The sequence below is a fragment of the Pan paniscus genome, chromosome 3 (assembly GCF_029289425.2).
Source record: "Pan paniscus chromosome 3, NHGRI_mPanPan1-v2.0_pri, whole genome shotgun sequence".
NCBI lineage: Eukaryota > Metazoa > Chordata > Mammalia > Primates > Hominidae > Pan > Pan paniscus.
Genome location: NC_073252.2, coordinates 50,724,441 through 50,736,603, shown reverse-complemented (window position 1 = coordinate 50,736,603; position 12,163 = coordinate 50,724,441). Strand labels below are relative to the sequence as shown.

Here is a 12,163-nt window from a genome sequence, read left to right as displayed (position 1 = left end):
TATCATAAAGAAACAGTTCAATTATTCTTGAATTTGTATGCTGAAATTTATAACTGTGACACAACAATGAATTTTCTTATTTATTATTTCTCTCTTCTTTTACTACAGTGGCAGTTATTTTGTTTCTCATAGCAGATATTAAGTGCTTTTGAATTCATCAGTTTTATAGGTGTATGTGTGTGTGTGTGTGTGTGTGTGTGTGTATATATACGGTTTTAAAACAACCTCTGATTAGCTCTGTTCTCAGCTAGAGTTTAACACTGAAGAGAAGCAAATAACTACAAAGATGAGATCAATACTGTGTAAGTCCTTCTACGAAGGAATTTGAAAGTTGAAATTTTTTATAAAAGGTTTGTGCATTCAAAGAGTCTTGAGAGAGCCCTCCAGGGTTTTCAAGACAGGTGTAAATTTGACAACGCTTTCTCAAGGCATCAAGTTTTGTTTAATTTCATCTTTGCTTTTAGACTGTTCTGCCGGCTTTATTTTTTAGAAAAAATGAATCAGTCACTGTGAAACTTTCAGGTTATTAAAAGTCAGATGCAAAATCTCCTCTGAGGACAGATTCTTTCTAACCACCAAAGACTTACTGTATCTAAATTTTTATAACATACTGAACTGTAACTGAATGAAAATAAAATGGGATTAGTGTGTTATAGCTTCGGTTTTGGCATTAAAATGCAAAAAAAAAGTCCATTTATTCTTAAATGCTATATAATATAAACATCAGTCTGTCTTGATCACTGCTGTATACTCAGCTCCAAGCCTAATGCCTGACAAATATTTTTATGAATGAGTAGACTAATCAAATAGCACTTACTGAAATTATATACAGAATACACTATTTATGACTAGACTTTGCCATGAGAAGTTGCTGCCTTTCATACATGTAAGGGTAAGGTGACTAGATTAAGATGTTAAAGCCTGTAAACTGCCAGTAGCTCACTGACCCTTGAAATTCCTAAAGCGATACAAAGTCCTTTGATGGAAGAAATACTGTGGTATATTATTACAATTAAGTTGTTTCTAACATACCAATCCTTTAAAACTTAGTTTCAGTGGTTTCTTAGTATTAGCATAAGTGTGTATTAAGAAGTACAAGAGCTGGGCGCGGTGGCTCACGCCTGTAATCGCAGCACTTTGGGGGGCTGAGGCAGGCAGATCACAAGGTCAGGAGTTCGAGACCAGCCTGGCCAATATGCTGAAACTCTGTCTCTACTAAAAATACAAAAATTAGGCCAGGCACGGTGGCTCATGCCTGTAACCCCAGCACTTTGGGAGGCCGAGGCGGACGCATCACGAGGTCAGGAGATCGAGAACACCCTGGCTAACACAGTGAAACCCCGTCTCTACTAAAAATACAAAAAAATTAGCCAGGCGTGGTGGCGGGCGCCTGTAGTCCCAGCTACTCGGGAGGCTGAGGCAGGGGAATGGCGTGAACCTGGGAGGCGGAGCTTGCAGTGAGCCAAGACAGTGCCACTGCACTCCAGCTTCGGCGACAGAGCTAGACTCCGTCTCAAAAAAAGAAAAAAAGATACAAAAATACAAAAATTAGCCAGGCGAGGTGGCGGGCGCCTGTAGTCCCAGTTACTTGGGAGGCTGAGGCAGGAGAATAGCTTGAACCCAGGACGTGGAGGTTGCAGTGAGCCGAGATCGCGCCACTGCACTCCAGCCTGGGCGACAGAACGAGACTCTGTCTCAAAAAAAAAAAAAAGTACAGAAATTGTTTTGGCTCTTTAACTTTTCATGCTAATTTTCACACATTCGAAAGAGTAAATGGCATAAGGAACCCCCTAAGTACCCATTTCCCAACCCAACAATTATCATTGCCATTCTTATTTCATTTTCCCTCTTTCAATCTTTTTCTTCTTTTTTTGCTGGATTATTTTAAAGGAAATCCTAGGCATCCTATTATTTCAGCTATAATTATTTCTGTATGTATCTTTAACAGATAAGGACTTTCTAAACATAATACAATACCATTTAGCTCCTCTAATAAAATTATTAATAATTCCTTAATATAGTCCCTGTTCAAATTTTGCCTGATTATCTCAAAAATGTCTTATACATGGTTTGTTTGAATCAGTATCCAAACAATGTCCATAACAGTTGAGTTTAATGTATCTGTAAAGTTTAACAGATAATGCTTCATCTTTTTTTGTGTGTGTGCCATTTATTTGTTGAAGAAACCAGGTCATTTGTTTTGTAAAAACCTCTCATTCTGGATTTGGCTGTTTGCATCATGGTATAGTTTAACAAGTCCCTCTATTTTCTGTAAAATGGTAGTCAGATCTCATAATTTTCTTTTGGAAAGAATATTTCATAGGTAGTACTGTGCACTTCCTGTTGCATAAGGAGACACATATTTGTCTCCACGTTTAGTGAAGACTGACTACACTGACTTCAAGTGTTGTCAGTCTGCTCCATCATTACAAAGTGCTCCAACTTTTACCTAATGCTATTAGCCATTGATGACTCTTGGCTGGGTCCATTATTTCATCAAGAGTTGGAAAATGATGATTTTATATTTCTATCATTATTACTAACTGGAATTCCATAAAGAAAAAAATGCCTTTCATCAACTACGTGGTTACCCTGAAATACAACTCATGCCCAAAAAGCAGGATAAATGCTTGTTTCTTCATTGAAATTAATCTACTTTCAGCATAAGCTGGTATCCTATTTAACTTCCAATAGCGTATAATGAGTCTCCCTCAACTCACTCTAACTTCTCCCTAAGGTCACCAGGTGGTTTTTACCGTAAAATCTCGTAGGGCCAGAATGGGGTAAGACAGGATGGAATTGGGCAAGCCAAGGCAGGATGCAGGGATTTAGGAGAAGGGGGTACTGGGTCAGGGAAGACAGAATACCTTAAGCATGCTCTAGGAGGTGGAATCCGAGCTTTCTGAGCTGTCCTGGACGTTGGTGCTCTCCACAGACTCCTTAGGTTCTTTGCTGTCACTGCCACTTTCTTCGGTAGCCGGGTTCTTTTGCTGACAGGCCTCTTCAGAATCAGAAAGTGTGCTGCCCTGGGTCTCCTGGTTCTCCCTGGAGCCCAGGACCACATACCCGCCCTTCTTCAGGTCCGTTTGTCGTCTCAGCTCATCTGCCATCTGCGAGAGATCCCGCTTCATAGCATAAGCATCTTCCCCATCTGCATAGTATTTAGGTTCCACCTCACTAATTTGAAAGTTGAGGGTGTTAGAATAAAGGTGCAAGGCTGCCCGGTTACTCTTCCTGACGTGCAGAGACACGTATTTGGCGTTAAAGTTCTCTATCATGGCCCTGGAGGCCTGGTCCATCAGCTTCTGGGCCAGGCCGAGGCGCCGGTGTGAACGCTTCACGGCCAGTGAGGTGATATGGCCATGCGGGACATCATCTGGTTCCTCCTCCATTTTGGCCAGAACATAGCCCACAATCTTCCCGTCCTCATCCTCAGCGATGTAAGAAAGCTGGGGCCAGGAAAGGCCATGATATAAATAGTATTTCATCTGGTAGTTCTCAGGAAGGCAAAGGAGGTTGCAGTGTTGCATATTCATCAGGTCGTCTGGCCGAGCGTTGCGGATGTTCATAATGGCGGAGCGTAGGGAACCGGTTGGACTGCAGTGAATCCAGAAGAGGCTGTCGCCGACCTTAAGGGGCACTGTTTGCCTCAGGAATCGAGTCCAGGGGGCTAACACCACCGGGCTGAATCTTGTGGAGGCCGGATGGCGGGAAGGCGGAAGGAGCAGGAGATGGAAAAGATGGTGCCAAACTGCGGCTTTCAGAAGTGCGTCACTGATCCCAGCCAATGAGGTTTCGCTTCATTGTGCGTGTGCGTGCGCAGGGGTTAGGGGGTGGGGAGAGAGGAGTTCATTGTGGTCGCCTTTGTTTTAAATAAAGTGATCCATTGCAATTATTATTTTTGTTTCAGTTTTAACTTTTTGATTTGGGTACATCTGAATAAATTTTCACAAACTGGAGAAACCCATATAACAGGAACTTAGAGAAAATAAAGAACATTGTATCCCAGAACCCCCCCTCCTGTCCCCTTCCAGTACCTGCTTCCAACATCCCAAGAATAACGATTACCTAGACTTCCGACAGAATTTATATAAATGGAATCATAGTGCATGCATTATTTTTGTGTCAGGTTTTTTCAGTCACTCTTTGTAAGTTTTAGCCACCTCGTGTATAGCTGAGGGTTCTTTATATTCTTCCTTGTTTGATATTCTATTGCCTAAATATGTCACAATTTTTTTTATCAATTCTACTGTTACTGGCCATTTTGTCATTTTCAGTTTGGGAATAGTACCCCTAGGGTAGCTGAACATTCTAGACTTGTCTTTAGTTGGAACAAATGCATATTTATCTAGGATTAGAATTATTGGGTCAGTGAATATAATGATGTTCAACTTTTATAAATACTGCCACTTTTTCAGAGTGGTTGCTCCACCTTCTCAACAGCATTTGCTATTTCCCCATTGTTTTTATTTTAGCCATTCTTTTGTAGGGGTAGAAGTATTACACTGTGGTTGTATTTGCATTGCACTGATGAGTAGTAAAGTTGAGCACTTTATATGCTTATTAGCCATACTGTGTTCTCTTTTGTAAATGGCTGCTCAGATTTTTTTGCTCATTTTTCTACTTGTGTGTCTTTTTCACATTAATTTTTGAGTTTTATCAAAAATATATTCTGGGTATAAGTCCTTTGTCAGATATATTTGTAATGAATATCATTCTTGTCTATTGATTGATATTTCCCTTTCTTAATGGTGATTTTTGACACCAAGCATGAATTTTAATATAGTTCAATTTTTCCAGTTTTAAAATTTGGTGGTTAATGCTTTTTGTGTTCTGTTTAATAAATCGTTGCATACTCCATGGTGACTGAAGGCATTCTTTTATATTTTCTTCTAAGATTGTTAGTTTTACATTTTATATTTAGATCTGCAATTGACTGAAATTTAGTTTTGTGTATGCTGTAAGGTATCAGTGGACCCAATATTCTTTTCCTGTGTGGATGTACAATTCATATAGCACCATTTACACCATTTTGTGAAAAAAGATTATTATCCTTTCTTCATATTACTGCATTGTTACCTTTGTCATAAGTCCTAAGTTTTATTTCTAGATGCATTTAAAAATTTTAATGTCATCTTAGCTGGGTGTGGTTATTCATGCCTGTAGTCTCAGCTACTTGGGAGGCTGAGGCAGGAGGATCACTTGCGGCCAGGAGTTTAAGGCTGTAGTGAACTATGATTGCATGACTGCACCCCAGCCTGGGTGACAGAACAAGAAGAAGAATAAGTAAATAATCATATGCCATCTCGATAAAGCAAGATTTGGGGTATTTAATAGTGCAAGGAAGTCACATTTTATTAGCACTACTTGCACAAATGGAATTATCTGTATGTCTCGTACAGTCTTTCTTCCCAGTTTCCTAGCAGACCTCAGAACTCAAGTACCAAAATGAATTATGTTGTAATTAGCCAGGTCATGGATACACTCTTAACTCATCTAGAATATGTGTGCAGCTTTCTTTCCAATGAGGGTACGCACTCCTTTAATAGGTAGAGTAACCTAGAGCCATGTGATCTGTGAAACATAGCTTGAATAGCCACTATTTTTGTTGTATTTTGACAATTGGCAGTATCTATTAATATATTTTTAAGATTTAACGTAAGCATTTTAGCTCCCTGATTTTTTGATAGGCTGTATACATTGGAAAAGTTATTCACCAGTATTATTTCCGTTCAGAAATTTCTTTCATGTTGTGCCTGACACCATGGATGGGGATCTATAATTTGTAGTGATGTAGCTCTAAAAGCATGATCCAGAAGAGTCATTTTGTTGATTCTTCTATAGTGGGTTCTTCTTTTAAAAAGCATAGACTATTGAAACTTGAGTGCACTGTATTCTTTGACAGGGTTAATTTAAATGCAGCCAGGTTCATTACAGATACTATATCCTTCAACATAGAATAGTTGCTGGCTTAATGCCCAAGAGTTGGGCAGTATACTTGACTTATTCCAGAGTAGGCATGGTACCAAAACCAACAGTAATAAGCATGGTTTTTAATATACAATAATGTGATCTTTATTCATATATAATCGTAGAAGGAATATGATGACAACTCCACTGTCATGGAAGAAGGGTCTACCAGTTGCAATGACCACAGTAGCTAAGACAAAAAATGCAAAAACTGGTTATATTCTGAAAGGCTGTCTTCTTTTTTGACAGAGAATTTGCTATCATTTATCCTCAGCATTTGCATATTCATTTCAGCTGCAGTGGAAAGCATGGATCCAAAACTAAAACTCTGACACTTAAGGTGGTGTTGGTAGTAAGTAGTACTTAATTTGGCCCCTCCTACTGAGGTCAAGTATAAATGTTCTCTCATGAATTACAATGTGCCTCTAATTTCTGGACTATCGATCTAGCATGTCTTGTCAGGTTTTGTGTGTGGTATGTTTTTATCATAAGTAAAGGGCATTGGCAATCTTCATTAATATTTTGCAAAAATTTAGCAAAAAGTCATCTAATACATAAATGTTTTGTAAATGAGAGCTCCTGGAGTTCTAGTCAGGTATTATGTCATATCTATAATATTTCATGTGGAAAAAGCTCCCATCTTCCTAACTGGCTTTATATCTCATGCCTATAGGATCTAAGGGCAAGACATATGATTATTTGAGCCTGGGTTCTGCACAAATCTTAGTCAAGTTATTTTTTAACCTTATGTTTCTACATCTTATCTGTCTTTTGTATGAATTCTACATACCACTGTGGTGCTATGGATGAATAAACAATTTCTATATACACTTCCTTTACAATATGACTTGCAAACTAATTTTCTTCTTACTAGTAAAAAACAAGTTTATTCCAAATATTATAAAGAGTTTTTAAATAGCTTTTTATTGCCCCCCTCACCCTGAGTAATTTTATCAGGTTTACTGTAAGAATATATTATGTACCTGAAAAAAAAAAAAACATTTCCTAAACACTTTCATTTGAACAACTTTTCTTCATATGTGTGAATAAACAAACCTAATACTCATAAATGACCCTAGGAATGATGGGTTAGCCATCCTTTGTGTCTTTACTGGACTTCCTAAAATATAGGCCTGACAAATGAGGAAAACGTAACAAAATAGACCAATTTGGAAGAATTAGAAGCATATCAACTATCTGTTATTTTTACTGTCATCTCCTTTGTCTGCCTTTCTTATTCCATGAGCCATTAAAGCAAGATGAGTATTTGTGGGTTCAAAGAAGTTTGGAAAGAAAAGGCACCCTATTAATCAGTAAGGCTTTGTTTGTTTGTTGGCTTGATTCTGTTTAATCCTGAATCTGAGGTCTAATCTTAAAGAAAGTCAAACACAGAAATAGTTTTCAGCCTCGGTACAGTGGTTCACACCTGCATTCCCAGCACTTTGAGAGGCCAAGGCAGGAAGATCGCTTGAGCTCAGGAATTTGTGACCAACATGGGCAACGTGTCAGGGCCATGTCCCTGCAAATGTTAAAAAAAAAAATTAGCCAAGCATAGTGGTGCACACCTGTGATCTCAGCTACTCAGGAGGCTGATGTGGGAGGATCACTTGAGCCCAGCAGGTGGAGACTGCAGTGAGCCGTGATTGCACCACTGCACTCCAGTCTGAGCAACAGAGAAAGACTGTCTCAAAAAAAAAAAAAAAAAAAAAAAAGAGAGAGTGAGAGTTTTCAGAGGCAACTGGTTGAACCCAGAAAGGGAAAATGGCCATTACTTTGGCTGCAGTGAGAGTCAAACATTTTCTTGCTGAAGATGTTTGGAGAGCAACACCATTTATAACAGCTGTATTATAAAGGAATTATATAACATATAAAAAGATTATCAAGAAAAGGACAAACAGACAGTTTTAATACCTACTGAGAGGATAAATTCTCATTGTTTTCTCCATTGTCTATAATCATAAACAATATCAGAGATTATAAATTCAGTCATATAGATAACAAAATATTTTCTACATTCTCGTGTTACTGCATATTCCAAAACAACTTTTTTTTCTCATGATGCCACTGTCAGGGCATGTCTATATAAATATGAGATGATAATTTTGAAAAAAAAGTTTAGAAGTTAATATTGGGTTTGAATAGTGGACAGTGATGATAGGGAACTTCCCTTCCATTGAAACAGAAGAAAAGAGGCTGAGTTTAGTATAAGCCAATGGCAAACGGAGAATAATACAATTGCAGTTTGTTAAGCTAGCATTAAAATGTGATTGTGTGAATTTTTTAGTAGGTAGCTAGGCAGACGTGAGCAGGGTAAGAGAAAACCCCCCTGTCACCTGTAACCATCAGGTGACAGTCATGTGGTTGTTAAGCTGTCTCTCTAAAATGATAATTGGTTGCAGCTGGCACCAGGGAAAGGCAGGCTCCTAACAGATAGGAAACACCTAAAGCTGGTGATCAGCAGCTTCCCAATAAGATCTCTAGGAGTTGGGTGAGCAAGCTCAAGCATGTAAACTAAGGGGCAAAATGTCAGAGTTTAACTGATATATGACCTTCCTGTAGGTACACTCAACTGGTAAGGGAAAGACATCTCAAATGAGCATGTGCACAACTTCAGTAAACACAGTGTACATGCGGCCCCTCCCAATTGCTGGCAGGCAACTGGGCCTGTGGACAGTCCACTCCAAGGAAAAAATCAAGAGAGGATAAACTACAATCCCTGAACCATGCCAATGTATAAAACCCCAAGTCAAGGGCCGTACAGTGCACTTGGATCTGTAACTACCCAATGGGTTCACCTTGCCTGCTGCCTAGACAGAGCCAATTTATCAAGATGGGGGAATTGCGATACAGAAACGCTAATTCACACAGAGCCAGCTGTGAGGGAGACTAGAGTTTTTATTATTACTCAAATCAATCTCCTCAGGCATTCATAGATCAGAGATTTTAGAGCTAATTTGGTGGGTTGGGGGCAGCCAGTGAGTCAAGAGTGCTGATTAGTTGGGTTGGAGTTGAAATCATAGGGAGTTGAAACTGTCTTCTTGTGCTGAGTCGGTTCCTGGATGGGGGCCACAAGATCAGATAAGCCAGTTTATTAATCTGGGTGGTGCCAGCTGATCCACCAAGTGCAGGGTCTGCAAAATATCTCAAGCACTGATCTCAGGAGCAGTTTAGGGAGGGTCAGAATCTTGTAGTCTCCAGCTGCATGACTCCTGAACCATAATTTCTAATCTTGTGACTAATTTGTTAGTCCTACAAGGGAAGTCTAGTCCCCAGGCAAGAAGGAGGTTTCTTTTGGGAAAGGGCTGTTATCATCTTTGTTTAAACTATAGACTATAAACTAAGTTCCTCCCAAAGTTAGTTCAGCCTCTGCCCAGGAATGAACAGGGACAGCTGGGAGGTTAGAAACAAGATGGAGTTGATTAGGTCAGATCTCTTTCACTGTCTTCGTTATAATTTTGCACTGGTGGTTTCAGATCTCTCAAGTCATCCACTTGGCCCTCTTCCAAGTGTACTTTGCTTCCTTTTGTTTCTGCTCTAAAGCTTTTTTTTTTTTTTTTTTTTTTCCTGAGACAGAGTCTTGCTCTGTTGCCCAGGCTGAAGTGCAGTGGTGTGATCTTAGCTCACTGCAACCTCCACCTCCCAGATTCAAATGATCCTCCCGCCTCAGCCTCCCAGGTATAAAGCTTTTTAATAAATTTTCACTCCTATTCTAAAACTTGCCTCAGTCTCTCACTTTGCCATTTGCTCCTCAGCTGAATTATTTCCTCCAAGGGGGCAAGAACTGCATTGCTTCAGACCCATAAAGATTCATCACTGCTAACATCTTCAGGAGTGCTGTTAGTGTGTGGGAGATAGCTATAGTCAGAGAGGTGCGTAAGGCCAAAGTAAAGGAAGTCTCAATCACAATAGCAGCTGCAGGAAAGGCGGCAAACCAGCCACTTGAGTCAGGGGAGAACTGACTTATATTAAGCAATGGGTCACTGTCTTGAACATATGTTCATACCTAAAACAGTTTCTTTGTGAAAAATGTATTGGCTCAATGATTATCAAGGAGACTTAATGCTGGAGTTCTCTACAAGGTTTCTTTTAAAGAGTAAAAAGCGTCTTCGGCTTCCTGTGACAAAGGTCATGACTCTGGAATAGTACTTTAAATTGGATGCACTTAGAATCATCGTATTAGAATCATATTTAGTATACTATATCAGTAATAGCTGGCCATATGCAAGAGAGTGGACATTTGTGAAATTTGGGTGGATCTTAGGACCTTGGGATTGCTTTTTCTCTTAGGAGAAAATCTCACTTCTGAATAGGTATGAAATGTTCTAAGTGATGAATCTGAGACAGACAAAACCATATGTATTTTAGAGTTTTGTAGCACAGGCCAGGCATGGTGGCTCATGTCTGTAATCCCAGCACTTTGGGAGGCCGAGACGGGTGGATCACCTGAGATCCGGAGTTTGAGACCAGCCTGGCAGCATGGCAAAACCTCATCTCTAATAAAAATACAAAAATTAGCCAGGCGTGGTGGTGCATGTCTATAATTCTAGCTACTTGGAGGCCGAGGCATGAGAATCGCTTGAACCTGGGAAGTGGAATTTGCAGTAAGCCAAGATCGCGCTACTGCACTACAGCCTGGGTGACAGAGTGAGACTCAGTCTCAAAAAAAAGAAAAAAGTTTTGTAGCACAGAAGGTCTATACAAGAAGTTTTAGGTATCTTATCTTCCAGTGAAGGAGTGGCTAGCAAGAGGCCATCAACATCTTGGATAAGGACAGATTTCCAGTGATAAAATATCTAAATCCTTTTTCCAAACGTGGGAGAAGAAAGAATGGCTTTCATTATAGCCTCAAGGAATTTGCCTTAATGTAAACTGGAGGTCTACATGGCTCTTGGGTTTTACTGGGAAAGAAAATAAAGTAGATCAAAGAGCAGTTCAATAACATATTTAGCAATATCAGGGATGCAGGATAGGAAAGGGATGGGGTTATGAATGACAAAAAGAAGGTAACTCTGTAGCATGTACTGTTCAAAGAGCTTATGAAAGTTTTAGAATAAAAATGAAGTCACTTATGTTAAAAACCATGAGAAATGGAGCCCAGGAAGGGCATGAAGGGAGGGTTCTCATGCAGGAATGCCTGATAATAAGAATGATCACAAAGGACTATGCAAAAATCACAACCTTGCACAAAGGCCACCACAACCTTAAAGAAAAGCAACTGCCTTTCCAACCCCAAACTGGTGCCACTCTTGTTATTGATCCTTGTAGCTAAGAATAATTATTTCAAAACAATTATGTAATGCACCTCATTTCTTCTTTAAAAACATCTGTCCTTGGGAGGCCAAGGTGGGCAGATCGCCTGAGGTCGGGAGTTCAAGACCAGCCTGACCAACATGGAGAAACCCCATCTCTACCAAAAATACAAAAAATTAGCTGGATGTGGTGGCGTATGCTTGTAATTCCAGCTACTTGGGAGGCTGAGGCAGGAGAATTGCTTGAACCTGGGAGGTAGAGGTTGTGGTGAGCCGAGATTATGCCATTGCACTCCAGCCTTGGCAACAAGAGTGAAACTCCATCTCAAAAAACAAACAAACAAAAAATCTGTCTTATTTTACTTTACTGAATATGCACATAGTTAACTATGCCACTTGTATTCCCATTGCAATGCCTATTCCTGAATAAATATAATTTTCTTTTACAGAGCCACTCTCTGTCAGTTGTTTAGGTTGACAATCTTTAAAATTTTGATATATCTGCTAGGTTTCTTGCATTGCCAAGTGGATGGTAATGTGATGGATTATTTCAGAATTTTCTTAAAGTATCCAGGTAATTATGCATTACAGTTGATCCAAAGTAATGATCACTGTTATGTATGGGAGAGGAGCCTGGGCAGGCTTCAGAGAGACATAGCAATTGATTTGGTTCTTCCTTATCTTTTCAGATTTGACTAAAATGTCACCTTTTATGTGAAGCCTTGTCTGACTCCCTTCCCCCCTGAAAAAATGAATTGCTTCCTGATTTGTGTACCACTTCAATGTGTATCTATGTCATATGTGTATTTCATGCTGTAGTCTTAATTTCTTTGCTCTCTGTTTCTTGAAGACATGAGCCTGTCTTATGAAAATAGTTGTTTCTCTAGGGACTAGCCCATTCCATGCTGCACATTAGGTCTTGTGTGACTGCTTATAGAATACAT

At 39.6% G+C, this 12,163-nt stretch overlaps 1 protein-coding gene across 5 annotated transcripts in view; it reads right to left on the bottom strand.

Annotated features, from left to right (window-relative positions):
• The window catches only part of NAA11 (N-alpha-acetyltransferase 11, NatA catalytic subunit), a 173,485-nt gene extending 169,315 nt beyond the window's left edge, over positions 1-4,170 (bottom strand). For all 5 annotated transcript variants that reach the window (XR_008625147.2, XR_008625148.1, XR_008625146.2 and 2 more), the window contains exon 1: positions 2,868-4,170. Coding sequence is in view for 2 of the 5 variants with exons in the window: in XM_055111373.2 (XP_054967348.1) it covers positions 2,880-3,569 (690 nt within the window). In the remaining 3 variants the exon portion in view is untranslated. The remainder of the gene's footprint in view (positions 1-2,867) is intronic.
• Between the last annotated feature and the right edge of the window lie 7,993 nt (positions 4,171-12,163).